General features: G+C 41.1%; 1 protein-coding gene and 1 pseudogene across 2 annotated transcripts in view; both read left to right on the top strand.

The window, feature by feature from the left end:
• Positions 1-267: 267 nt before the first annotated feature.
• Positions 268-6725, top strand: LOC113029815 (NACHT, LRR and PYD domains-containing protein 1-like; annotated as a pseudogene).
• Positions 6726-9584: 2859 nt separating this feature from the next.
• The window catches only part of LOC113029692 (LIM zinc-binding domain-containing Nebulette), a 127723-nt gene continuing 122663 nt past the window's right edge, over positions 9585-14644 (top strand). Inside the window, exon 1 of one of the 2 annotated variants that reach the window (XM_026180681.1) lies at positions 9585-9889. In XM_026180681.1, the coding sequence (XP_026036466.1) occupies positions 9821-9889 (69 nt within the window). In that variant the 5' untranslated portion in view covers positions 9585-9820. The remainder of the gene's footprint in view (positions 9890-14644) is intronic. The other variant, XM_026180680.1, reaches the window with a different exon arrangement.

The following is a 14644-nucleotide window of genomic DNA, read 5'->3' on the forward strand; positions in this document are numbered from 1 at the left end:
GTTAGCTGTCCAGTGGATTGAAGATGCAAACCCGCTGAGATCTGTGTTATGCTCAGACTCGAGTTCATCATTGGCCAGTTTACAAGACAGTCACTCAGACTGCAGACCTGACATCCTGATAGAGATCCAGCAAACGTTAAGGCAGACGCATTTGTTTGAGAGGATTTGATTGATTTTCACATTTCAGTCAAGACTCCAACCAGTTGGTGGCGGTAAAGCACTATTTTGCTGTTTGCAAACCATCAATAAATAATATCAAGAAGAAGAAGAAAAAGAAGACGCACCTGAAAAAAAGGTGGGCGGGACTATTCATTAGCGGAGTTTTTGAATAACTGGAAAAGATTACAAACGTGTACATCTTCACCTGAGTAACATCGACAGAGTAACTCGCACTTTTTTAATTTATTTATTTAATTATTTGAGTCGAAGGAGGAAATGCGAGATTGGATTTACCATGGGAGCTCCAGCAGCAGGTAAGGAAACACGAGAGCATCTCTAGCAAATTTATCTATAAACGTTACACTTTTAAAATGTATCAAAGTTTTGAAGGAAGGGTCTCGATGGGGTTTGTTTACACGGATTACCTGTAGACCTGATTATTTGAAACATAGGCCTTGATTAATATGAGCAGATCTGGTGTGACAGACAGAAAGCGAGGAAATGTAACCTCCTAAGACCCGAACTCTTCCATGGCATGCATTTTTTTATTTCCCTTTGATATTCGGGCATATTGGGACCCGATAAATGTAAAAACAAAGAATTAGCAGTTTATTTGTTTATTTTTTTTTACCTAATTTTTGTTTCTAAGAAAAACGAGAGCCACACATGAGGATATTCGTTTAAAATTTCGATAGAACAGTAGTAGTATAACCTCCCCGTAAGTCATTCAGTTTCGGTTTAAAATCGTCTGATTCTTTTATTTACAGCATGTTTCATGCGCAGTAGTCTTTAGTTTCTGCTTCTTGTTCAGTTGTTGCTTTGCATGCCCTGTACAGGCTCTTGGTAAATGCATTGAGGAAATCAATGACTGGTTGTGCCACAATTTTCTCCAGCTAAACAAAAACAAAACTGAGGTAATAGTCTTTGGTGCCAAAGAAAAACGATTACAGGTCACCAGAGAACTTCAATCTATACACCTAAAAACCACCAACCAGGCGAGAAATTTGGGTGTAGTGATGGATGCAGACCTAAACTTAGAAAAACACATTAAGACAATAATAAAATCAGCTTACTATCACCTCAAGAATATTTCAAGGATAAAAGATCTGATGTCTCAACAGGACCTGGAAAAACTAGTCCATGCATTCATCTTTAGTAGGCTTGATTACTGTAACAGCATCTTTACAGGTCTACCTAAAAAATCAGTCAGACAACTACAGCTCATTCAGAACTCTGCTGCTCGAGTCCTCACTAAGACCAAAAAAGTGGACCACATCAGTCCAGCTCTGAGGTCTTTACACTGGCTGCCTGTCCGTCAGAGGATAGACTTTGAAGTTCTGATGCTGGTCTATAAAGCTCTGAATGGTTTAGGACCAAAATACATCAATGACCTCCTGACCCAGTATGAACCTTCCAGATCCCTCAGGTCATCTGGATCCGGTCTTTTATCAGTTCCCAGAGTCAGAACCAGACACGGAGAAGCTGCATTCAGCTTTTATGCTCCTTGTATCTGGAACAAACTCCCAGAAAGCCTCAGATCAGCTGAAACACTCAGTTTATTTAAATCCAGGTTGAAGACTCACCTGTTCTCAGCTGCATTTGAATAAAGCACCAAATCCACACTTTTAAGCTTAAATTTCAAAACTTACATTTTAACTACTGATTTTATCGACTGTTATTTTTTTAATCAATTTTAAATCGTGCTTTTTTTTAAATTGTTTTTGTTTTTTAATGTCTCTGTAAAACACTTTGAATCACCTTGTTGTTGAATTGTGCTATATAAATAAACTTGCCTTGCCTTGCATGAATAACATAAATATAAGATAAGATAAGATAACCTTTTATTAGTCCCACATGTGGGAAATTTGTTTTGTCACAGCAGGAAGTGAACAGTGCAAAAGTTATATAGCAAAAATTAGAATACAATAAGAATAAAACACTGTACACAACTGTACAGAATAGAATAAAATAAAATACTATATACAGTAGAATAAATAGAATAAAATATACAATAGGGTAAAAATAGAATACAAATGCTTAATACAACTGAGTAAAAATACAAGGAGTTCTAATAACTTATCAAAGTGTGTTTAATATTCTGTATAATCAATTTGTATTATTATTGCCTTCAAATGACTTCAGCTGGGATAAGTGATGGATGGAGCGAGTGTTACTGCGGTCCGGGATTTTCCAAACAGGGGGCTGGAAAGGAATTGCACTGGAGCACAGCAGTTAAATATAAGAAATAAAATGCATTTCATTGGCTATGGGACATATTTGTTAGACAAAACATGCACCTACAAATGACATGATGTTACTTTATTCAACAATATATATTTTTATGCTAAATTTAAAAAAAAAGCCTGAAACTAATATAGAAATACAAAAAGCAAATCAAAGTAAAACTGTTCCTCATTCACATAAATGGGTCATCCCCAGAGAAAATCTGCATAAAAACGGACATCTGACTTGTGCCATGGAAATGCAAGAACCAGCTAAAGCTACATGTTTTTCTTTGAAAAATGCATACATGGCTTGCAGAGTTTAAACAGTATTAAGATGGCACATGCCATTTACATTTTCACCTGTAACTTTCAAGTATTTGTAGTATTTTCTATGGGCTGTGTTATATTTATATTGTCTATACCAGCGGTCCCCAACCCCTGTGCCTTGGACCGGTACCGGTCCGTGAGTCGCTTGGTACCAGGCCGCGAGAGTTGAGGCTCAGGTGTGAAATGTCTGGTTTTCAGGGTTTTTATCGGTTTTCAGCGTTATTTTGTTATTGTCTTTATCGTTAACTCGGTTTTCCTGGGTCTTTTCACGTGTGTTATGAATAAATCTTTTTTTCGGTACTAGTACTAGTTTTATTTTGTTGTATTTATCCACGACACCTTAAAGGTCGGTCCGTGAAAATACTGTCGGGCACAAACTGGTCCGTGGCGCAAAAAAGGTTGGGGACCGCTGGTCAATACCACAGGTGTCGAACTACAGGCCTCGAGGGCCAGTGTCCTGCGGGTTTTAGATATGTCCTTGCACAGCTGATTTAAATGGCTAAATTACCTCCTCTACATGTCTTGAAGTCCTCCAGAGGCCTGGTAATGACCTAATCATTTGATTCAAGTGTGCTGACTGGTGTTATCTAAAACCTGCAGGACACCGGCCCTCGAGGTCTGGAGTTCGACACCCCTGGTCTATACTGTTGATTGAAAGTTTTGGGGGTTTTTTTAAGGTTACACAGTTAATAAATCATTTACCATTGTCGCATTAAAATAAACACTGTGAGGCACTGTGTTTATAAGAGTTTTAATTAGTTAATGAATTTTATTCTGTGTTTTCCACCAGGGGAAAACTCCAACAGCCAAAGTCGCTGTAAAATGTTTTGAATAGTTCATAACATTTTCAGTGGTCATTGAAAACAAAGGCAAGCTCAATTTCCCTTGATGGAGGAATTTGGATATACCGCTTAACAAAAAAAATCAAGAAGTGAAACTTCGAGTGGAAGCGAAAGCACAGGAGAAAAAGAAGACTCCGAAGTTAGATCGTAACCTAATGATCCAGAATAAACCCGTGTCTCAGCCTCTAAACCAGTGTTTTAGAAGTTCATCCCTAAATTCTCAGTAAGCTTGTTTTTCAACTCTTGTATATCATTGGATGTTCATACCTGGGTGCATAACAGCCACTAGAACAAGATGTACAGTCCAACACGGAATAGAACAGCAAGAGCTGAACTAACTTCAGTTCAGGCAGCACAAGATGCCCTTCGACCAACACAAGATGCCGTACAGTTCTTTCAGCCAACACAAGATGCTGTTCAGCCCCTTCGACCAACACAAGATGCTGTTCAGCCCCTTCGACCAGCACAAGATGCCGTACAGTTCTTTCAGCCAGCACAAGATGCTGTTCGGTTCCTTCCACCAACACAAGATGCCGTTTGGGCCCATCGACCAACACAAGATGCCGTTAGGGCTTTTCAGCCAAGACAAGATACCGTACAGTTCTTTCGGCCAACACAAGATGCCGTTCGGGCCCATCGACGAACACAAGATGCCGTTAGGGCTTTTCAGCCAAGACAAGATACCGTTCGGTTCCTTCGACCAACACAAGATGACCTTCAGGCCCTTCAAACAACACAAGACGCCCTTCAGGTAAAACAAGATGCACTTCGGGCAACACAAGATGCACTTCGGGCAACACAAGACGCCCTTCGGGCAACACAAGATACCTTTCGGGCAAAACGAGATGACCTTCGGGTCCTTCAGGCAACACAAGATAACCTTCGGCTCCTTCAGGTAACACAAGATGACCTTCGGGCAAAACAAGACGCCCTTCGGGTCCTTCAGGTAAAACAAGATGCCCTTCAGGCACAACAAGATGCCCTTCAGGCAAAACAAAATGCCATTCATGCAAAGCAAGATGCACTTCGGGCCCTCGAGGCAAAACAACATGCCTCTCAGGTCCTTCAGGCAAAACAAGAAGCCATTCGGGCAACACAAGAGGCCCTTCAGGCGAAACAAGATTCTCTTCGGGCAACACAAGAGGCCCTTCAGGCGAAACAAGATTCTCTTCGGGCAACACAAGAGGCCCTTCAGGCGAAACAAGATTCTCTTCAGGCAACACAAGATGCCCTTCAGGCGAAACAAGATTCTCTTCGGGCAACACAACATGCCCTTCAGGCAGCGCAAGATGCCCTTCGGGCAACAGAACATGCCCTTCAGGCGACACAAGATGCCCTTGGGTCAAGACCAGATATCCGTCAGCCTCTTCAGGCAACACGAGATGGTCTTAATGACACTTGTTCACCTTTTGTTGACGAATCAGCAGCAGGTAGCAGTTCTGACTATGAAGAAGTCATGAAGCGCATTAATATGGAGTCGGAATGTGTGTTGGATGATGATTAAATAAACTTTAATGAAAATCTGCTCCACTCTCAGCTTATCCTCTCTTTCACTTCTCCAGTAATTTCAGTGGGCCCTGGAGGACATCCTGCCTCTTCCCTTGTTCTCACAGGATGGTCTCACTGAGCAAAATACCCTGTGCAAACAACGTCGCACAAGTAAACAGCTCACCTGATATGCTGTTAAAGGTCTTCACACCTGTTATTAATGATGATTTTTAATGATGAAACCTGCCTGTACCAGTGCAGTGTGACCGGCCTGGTGTTTTTAATGAAGGCAGAAGGAGACGTGGTTTACAGGACTGTCCCTTGGAACAGGAGGCTGCTGGCCCAACACCACAAGAAGCCTGCAGGACCCCTGTTTGACATCAAATGTCAGCAGCAGTCTGTGTGTCAGCTTCATCTCCCACACTGTGAGCTCATCTCCACAGGTGGAGGTCAGTTCTTGCAGGTCGCTCATGTGAATGACGAAGGCATCGAGTTTATTAATCCTCACCTCAGGATGAAGACTCTCCTCCTGACCCAGTCCAAGCTTTGGTTCTGCTCTTCTACAAACTCCCAGTTGATCCTGATCCCAGATCCATCCTCAGTGTGTTGTTGCTTCCAAGGAACATCGTGATCCGTGATGTACAGCGCACCAGGAGGAAACTAAATGGAGATGAGAGGTACATAGATACACCTCCTCACTGCAAACTGCATCCAAAGCAGGTTTACACTCTGTTCCTGAGGATGATCTGATTAAAGTTCAACCAAAAGAAGCTGATTTTGATGATGAGTACCACGACAGCTACTTCACGACATTCCAGGTGATTTTAAGAATCCTCACAGATGTTGACCTCAGTCTGAAAGATGAGAGCAGCTCCACCTGTGTTTGGGAAAGAAAATTGTGTCTTTTCTCCCCTACAGTGGGAACTTTGAGTCGTCCTCCTTCAGAGAGGCTGTTAAACACACGAAGCTGCTTCATTGAAGGGATATCAGAACCTAATCTCAACAGCCTGATCGACAAACTGCTGGAGAAAAAGGTGATAACTGATGCAGAGAGGGAGGCAGCAGATGCGAAGCAAGACAAAAGGGAAAAGGCTCGTTTTGTTATTGACACTGTGAGGAGTGAGTTCACTTTCTCCATGAGAATGATCACATCCTCTGTCAGCACCTCAGGTTAAACTGAATGGATATTTTATGGATCATAATGTGTTTCTTTAATGACGCCAAAGTCATTTTTATCTTTCTTTGACAACTGAAGTGAGTGAAGAAAGACATTTTTTTTTTTATATTCTGAAACCATATAATTTAAACTTTTCATCAAATATTGCGGCTGCATTTATTTTTATTCTGCACTTTTGCACTTTGTCACAGACGTTAGAGTTCTTCTGTTCAGTTGTTGTGACTGTGTGGACCAAATCTGACAGGTGAAGATAATTCTTTAAAAAAAAAAGTTGCATTAAAATCAATTTTGATTTGTTTCAAAGAAGTTCTATAAAATTAAAAATGTTTATAAATTGTTTTTTACTGCAGATCTCACATGTTATTTATGGCAGGAAGCACACATTTCTCTGTAGGTTTCTGATTTAAAAATCCACATACGCACTTTTTGTAAAGACAGCTGAATGATGACAGTGATTTCAACATCCTAGTCTGAGTTTAAATAAAGGGAAACAAACATTAAAGTGTCTTTAGTGTGTGTTTGAATCTGTTTCAACAAATCTGACAGAAACTAAACAGCTAGACACATTTACCTTTAAATTCCTGGTTTGTTTTGAAATTATGCAATAATGTGAGTTAGATTTTAGTCTGCTCTTTAGGGTGTTTTTCAGCATTATTTATTCTCACTCTTATTTTTAGATTTTCAGTTTCTAGTTTGCTTTATTAACTATAATAACTTGTCCCCATGGTTATTTAACTTGTTTAAAGTAAAGTGAAACAATTTTTAGCTTTAAGACGGCCTTTAACGAGGTATCAAATTAATTAAATTTACTTGAAAGTGTGTTACAAGATAATTTCCTTTAAACTGTTTGTACCTTCATCAGCCAGCAGGGGGAGGCATTTGCTTAATAAGAGTGCTCTTAAACTCACTGCAGGTGAAACCTGATGAAGCCACGGTTTGATATCCTGCACAAAGGAAACCAAAAGCAGGACAATCACAGAATCTGTGCTCACATCTTTAGACAGCTAAATTTCACCCTAAGTTAGTGTCTGTATGTGTGAAATATAATACTACATTATTCTACAGCTGCACTCTGGTGTCCACATTAATGCTGTATTGTGAGTAAACCAAACTAACATTTGATCTCAGTATTTACAGGCTGGCATCAAATGCAGAAGGAAAGGTTTAAAAATAAGCTTCTGATTGTTTCCAGGTGAGCAGTTTGTATTGTTTTAGCTCATTTTATTGAGACATGATAAGGTAAGCAATATTTAACATGAAACTTCGACAGTAACCTAAAGTGCAAGCACTTTCTGTCAGTATATCATTTGACTGGTTAGCCCACTATAGAATGGCTTATATTACATAAATCTGAATAAGTTAAATCCAGGATGTCTGAGAATGTAACAGACTGATTCAGTTTCATCTCCACAAGGACAGACAGCCTACAGGACGTCTTTCGAAACACTCAGTTTGATGCATCACACTGTTTATTCAACTTGCGCTCACAACACTCAACATTCGCTTTAATAATCATCAGATTGTTGTACTGGCAGACCGGGGTGGTGGTCCTCATTTTTAAGAAGAGAGTTGAAGGGTGTGTTCCTACTATAGGGGAAATCAGACTCCTCAGCCTCCCTGGGAAAGTCTATGCCAGGGTGCTGGAAAGGAGAGTCCGTCCCTTAGTCGAACCTCGGATACAGGAGAGGGTGGCTGTAGCTCAGGTGGCAGAGCAGGTCAGCCACTAATCAGAAGGTCGGTGGTTCGATCCCAGGCTGCCTCCTGGCTGCATGCCAAATATCCTTGGGCAAGATACTAACCCCATGTTGGCCTACTGGTGGTGGTCAGAGGGCCCGGTGGCGCCAGTGTCCGGCAGCCTCGCCTCTGTCAGTGCGCCCCAGGGTGGCTGTGGCTACAATGTAGCTGCCATCACCAGTGTGTGAATGACTGAATGTAGTGTAAAGCACTTTGGGGTCCTTAGGAACTGAGTAAAGCGCTGTACAAATGCAGGCCATTTACCATTTAACAATGGGAGTTTTTCCCAACCAGTCTGGTTGTCTTAATTCTCAAGATGATAAAGAGCTGGTCCAGTGTTCCACGACCAGGACGAAAGCCGCATTGTTCCCCCTGTGTTGTGTGGACTTGGAGAAGGCATATGACTGTGTCCTGTGGGAGGTGCTGCTGGAGTATGGGGTGTCTAGCCCATTGCTAAGGGCCATTTACAACCTTTGCAAGAGTTTGGTCCACATAGCCGGCAGTAAGTCGGACTCGTTCCTGGTAGGTGATGGACTCCGCCAGGGCTGCCCTTTGTCACTGATTCTGGTCATAGTTTTTATGGACAGAATTTCTAGGCATAGCCAAGTGGCGGAAGGCTTTCACTGGGGTGGTCTCAGGATCTCATCTCCGTTTTTGCAGATAATGTGGTTCTGTGAGCTTCATTGGGTGATGGCCTCCAGCTCTCCTTGGAACGGTTATAAGCCGAGTTCAAAGCGGTGGGAATGAGAATCGGCACCTCCAAATCTGGGGCCATGGTCCTCAGCCAGAAAAGGGTGGATTGCCCGCTCCAGGTTGGGGATGAGTTCCTGCCCCAAGTGGAGGAGTTCAAGTATCTCAGGGTCTTGTTCATCAGTGACGGAAGAAGGGAGCGGGCGATCGACAGACGGATTGGTGCAGCGGCCACAGTGATGCGAACGCTGCATTGGTCCGTGGTGGTGAAAAGAGAGCTGAGTGTAAAAGCGAAGCTCTCAATTTACCGGTTGATCTACGTCCCTACCCACACCTATGGCCACGAGCTGTGGGTAGTGACCGAAAGAACGAGATCGCGGATACAAACAGCAGAAATGGGCTTTCTCTGAAGGGTGGCTGGCCTCTCCCTTAGAGATGGGGTGAGAAGTTCAGCCGTCCGGGTGGGGCTCAGCTTGGGCTGCTGCCCCTGCGACCTGGCCCCGGATAATCGGAAGAAGATGGACGGATGGATGGATGGCATTGTTGTAGTGAACCGCTCAGTGTCATGTCATCTTTATTTTGCTTGATTTATTTATTATTTTTGCTGCATTTACAAAGACATTTTTGGCTCTGCTTCTACTTTGTTGACTTATTAAACATATTTCAGTCTTACCTTACATTATACTGTGCATTGTGCTGATGTTTGTTGTGTTTAAATTAATATTCATGTGGTGGAAGAAAACAGTTTCTCAAATTCATAAAATCTACATCTTACAGTATAAAGCGCCTCGATCCGACTGTTTTTGCAATTTAGTGCAATATATAAAAAACTGAATATAAATTTAGGCACTTCCGCCCTGGCTTCACTTTTATAACGGTGTCTTTGACTTTGAAAGGATCGTAAACCCGCTTCCTGTGTGCGCTCTGACTGCCGCTGGCTTGCGCTCTCAGATTGAGTGATCGGTCCCAGCTCAGCATCCAGCCTTCACACCGGACGGTGCGCCTGTGAGAGGAAGAGCAGAGCCGCTCTCTGTCGTTCAGCTTCTTCACAGAGTTTACAGCCTCGCTGACAGAACTTTGGCCTTTTTGGAGCTTCGGAGCTTCGTTTTACAACATTTCATCCCGGCGTAAACAAGCGGAATTTAAGCTTTGGAGGAGAGCGCAGCGGAGGTCTGGAGATGAACCCCCCGTGTGCCCGCTGTGGCAAGATCGTGTACCCGACGGAGAAAGTCAGCTGCCTGGACAAGGTGGGAACTTTTCTTTGGGGACAAATCAGACGTTTCTGTGTGTTAAACAAAATGATGAAAACAGTTTAACACACAGAAATGCGTGTAAACTGGAGGTGGGTCACGTGAACGGTGAAGTGAGGAAAACTCACCTTTCAAACCCTTTTTAAGCTTCATGCTTGTAAAAACACTGGATCATTATATATAACTACCTTATGAGTGCAACGCTAGTGTGGGTTATTTAAGATGGTCTAGTGACAAAAGCTGTGATACACCGTTGTAGAGACCAAATGTGTGGGTGTGCCATTTAATTTACCAAATTTATTTCCTCTGTTATTTAAATTTATCTAAAACAAACAAATTAATATATTTCTGTTCATTTAGATTAAACCCAGCTTGCTATAAACACAGTTTACAGTTTTTTAATGTCATCGGTCAGCTCACTTCAGTTGTTTTTCTCTATATTTTTGTAAGTAAAATTGTTAAAGTGTCACAATTACAGATCAAGAAATATTGTAACAACCAGCTGTTAACATAGCGCAGACTTCTTTTAAATAAGTGCTCGAATGGCCCAATAATATGATGAATAATGGCTGTAACAGGAATGTTTTGGACCATCTTTGCTCTTAAATTCCGGCGTAAAACCACATTGTTAATTTGTGCATTTGCTGGTAACACCTCTGTAATAGTCGCTTGCATAATGGTGATAAATTATTAAAATATCTTCAGCAGCCTCATGCATTCACTGTCAGTCCTGTGAGGGATCAGATGACACAACAGCATGTAGGCAGCAGCGCACATAATATTAGCTCCTCGTCTTCATCACAAAAGACTCTTGTTTTAGGAATCAGCAGCAGATCAACAGTTTTTGATTGTAGAAGTAAGAAGAAAATATGTGGATCCAACTTTATTATAAGAGCTCAGCAATGAGGAGAGTGTGGTTTATAAAGAGAGAGCAGGCTGGACCAAATGCTACCTGAAAGTCTGGGTTATAATAGAACTAAAGGCAGTGTTGGAGGCAGTCATTTAGAGAGGGACGCAGGCAAAGAAAGAAGTTTAAGGAGAATGTGAGAAAAAGAAGGTCGAGGGACATAAAGATGTTTGCTATTCAAGCACGTCCCTGCTGTCCCTTACAAAATAACCTTTAATCAGACGTTTTCACAGGTGACACTCATTTTACATTTTTGACTCAAAGTCTGAAAATAAAACTAAAGAAATAAAAAAAGAAATCCAGGATTCTGTTTATCATTTGTGTTTTAATTAAAAGTTCCTGCAGGATCAGCATTAAAAATAACAGCAGAAATGTTTTAGCGCACAGTTCCTGTTCTTGCCATGAAGAGTATTTCAGAGTTAGCAGCTTTTTCTAGATCCAATGTGATTCTGAGACCTCGTCTTTGGTCATTTGTTAATATCAAATCCTGATCCAGTACCAGTGTTAAATATACATATATAAGCTGTATTACTCACTAAGGAAGAGACTGGGAACCAGTCATGAAGTGTGAGGCAACATCAGGGCTGAGTTAAACACTGATTTACTTACATTATTAAAAAAAAAAATTAAATAAATGTGACCAACAATTTAAATTTACAGAACTGGGTTTTGTTATTAGCATATTAACAGGACTAAAATCAAAATAAAAAAGGTAAATTTAAGATATAAGCTCAGTGTGGAAGTCTTTTCTGTACTTTAATGTCATTCACAGTCAAATCAAAGGAGTCGCCCCCTAGTGGCTGTTACAAAGAAAGCAGGTTTAAGGCACCTCTGTAGCAGCTTTGCTTCTCTGGTTCTTCGAGTTCTCTGTTTACTGAACATTTTTTTTTCTATTGTATCCCAGGGAACATACTGCAAATGGTTGCATCACGCATGTCCCAGCTCACAGTCTTGGCAGGAAGAACAAACAAAAAACTTTAATCTGATTTTTAACAAAATACTTTGTACAGAAAGATTAAAAAAAATCTACGCGGACAGTTAACAAAAGAACAGAACAGAACAGAGATGATGTTGTAACATAAATACACACCAAGAGGAGGAAACTAAGGAACAGGTGAACTTAAAAAGAAAACCATTTAAGAAGGGAAGGCAACTGACTTTCAAAATAAAACAGGAAGTGAATTGAAAGTGTGACTGTCCATGCGGATGCTAATCTGCAACATAAAGACGGAAAACCTTAAAGCCTCTTGAAAATGGCTCCAGCTGTTGTTTAGCCAATCTTCTTGAAGTACAAAAATTGTAGTAAAGATAACAGATACAATATTTGATTGCTTGACACAGAGTCAAATATCAGCCTAAGTGTGCATTAGTCCATTTCTAGTTCTTCCTTTACTGAAACTGAGTGTGTGCTCTGTGCAGTGGAAAATAAAAGTTTGACTTGTTACAGGTTCACTGAGGATTTGCATTTCAACACATCCTGCTCTTTGACTGCACTTAAGTAGAGGATTAATATGGAAGTCATATGACCATGTTGACATCTCGAACACAAAATGCAGTCGCTTTCTAACTAATTTGGCTTTGACTTTGACTAATCCCAGAGCGGGACAGATGGAGGACGATCTGTGCTGGATATTAAAACGAGTAAAACAGAATCATATCTGTCACATTTTCTTCTGAACAAATATCAGTTTGCTTTCAGCTTCATACGTCATGTAGAAAAGTTTCTGATTTTTGTAGCAACATAAGGTGGAGCTGCTCAATCAGAGTGTTTGTAGACTGGTGGTTGTTATCATGTGATCAATCATTGATAGTGTTGTGATAACAGGTGGCATAAGAAGCAGGAGCTTCCCACTGGGACTCTCAGATTTTGGCACATGCAAAAGGACTCTGTGCAGACGAGGTGTGAGATCTTAGATGTGACTTGTAGTGTGGGGAGACCTTCACAGGTGAAACAAAGGCAAAATTAGCTGAATGCAAACATCAAACTAAAACCAGCGACCTTTCAGGGGTCAAGAGTCAGTGACCTGGAGTCACTCACATACCCGAGGCATTTCTCGCCTGAGTGCCTGAGAACGGGGCGGCACCGAATACCATTTGAAGGCTCCGGTTCTTCATCAGTAATTAAACAGCCAAAAGTGAGAGACCGAGCAGGTTGGAGGTGCTTGATTTTTTTTCAAAACTTGACAAAATGACCATATAGGAAATAAAAACAAATACCTGTTCTGAGCAGCATGGGGTCAGTACTGTGGCTGCAACAAGGAAGTGTGGCTATAGAAGTCTATGATAAAGACCAGCGTGACCACAGTAAACACTTCCCAGAGGACTCAGTTTTCAGTGTTATTTAATACATTATGATGCTTAGTTTGTATATTAAACTTCATCAGAATCCAAAAGCAGAAGAAAGAAGGGTGGAGAGCTTTAGGGTGGATCTGTCCTGTCACTGACTGGTTTCAAAAAGCTAAGCTGATGATGACCAAAATGCTCAACTTAAGACTTTAAAAACTGGACACTGCAAATGTTTGGGTGACATTATCATAGCTGCATGTGTCTTTTATATATAGCTGTGGTCACTAGCTGCTCTCTCACTGTGTGATAAAACAGAGCAGTGCTAGCAGCCGAGACCAAGCCTGTTGAATAGCAACTTTTTTTAAAGAAATTTGGTAAAGAGCTACAAAAACAGACTGAATCTAGAAACAAAGTGACTCAAGTGTGATGCTCACCTGTGAGCGAGAAGGACTTCAGGCACTCAAGCTGAGCTGATATGCATTTCCACATTTAAATAAGCAAATAAATAGGCAAATGCATCCCTACCCATGCCTAACATCTGCCTTTAACCACGTCTTATTACATGAGCAGAACTTCCTACAAGCAACTAACCACAGATATTAGTAGAGCCTGAGCGATATACTGGTGGGGCCGATGTTAGCTATCTGACGATTATATTGGTATCTACATTTATAATACGTCATACATTAAAATTGAAAAGTAAGCAAGAGATGGGAGAACCAGAAGTTGTCTGCATATGCTTGTGCAACATCCCAGCTGGAAACATGCATGAGTGGGCTGCTACCAACACAACAGCCAGCTGATCCTTACAGAGTTGGGCAGGAAAGTAGCGTCCATGACTTGCTGTGACAGAAAGACTCATAAATAACCTCACATAACAAATATTATGTAAATCTCTTTATGTTTGGTGTGTCTGAAAGACGTAGATAGATCTTATTTTTAAATGCCCAAATATCTGCACTGGTCCTATAAATTCAACATCAGTCGTGCTCTAATTTAAGGATTTAACACAAAGGGAAGGCAATGTGGAAGAGCCTTAGACCTGCACTCTTAATGCCCACAGGGAGGGTGAAAACTGTGGTTCTGAAATCAATGCCCTGACCTCTGTAACAACTTTACAGGTGAGTTTACAGGTTCGGTGGTTCGTGTCATGTCACAGTGAATGAAAAATGTAGTTGATTTAGTCATTTTCAAGTTTCAGACAGAAACATGATCCACAACTGCGTCTTCACGTCCAGTTTCAAAATACCAAGACAGGCAAAATGTGGTGTTTGAGGTTTCATGTGACTTCATAAAACAATGGGTGATGGCTGTAGCCATCGTTTGTACCATTAATGCATCATAGCCATTACTGTACTAACCAGGAAGTTCAATGAGGAAAACCACAGAATGAAGCTTGAAAAAGTCTCCATGAAAAGGACGCAGAGATTTCAGACACAAACTCCAAACTAATTCTGCACAAACACAGATCAGTTCAAATCTCAGTTTTTCTTCTGAGGGGATGAAAACACACTAAATGACAAACAGACCACATCATCATAAAGTAATTATTCTGATAT

The sequence above is a fragment of the Astatotilapia calliptera genome, chromosome 9, assembly GCF_900246225.1.
Source record: "Astatotilapia calliptera chromosome 9, fAstCal1.2, whole genome shotgun sequence".
NCBI classification, from domain to species: Eukaryota; Metazoa; Chordata; class Actinopteri; order Cichliformes; family Cichlidae; genus Astatotilapia; species Astatotilapia calliptera.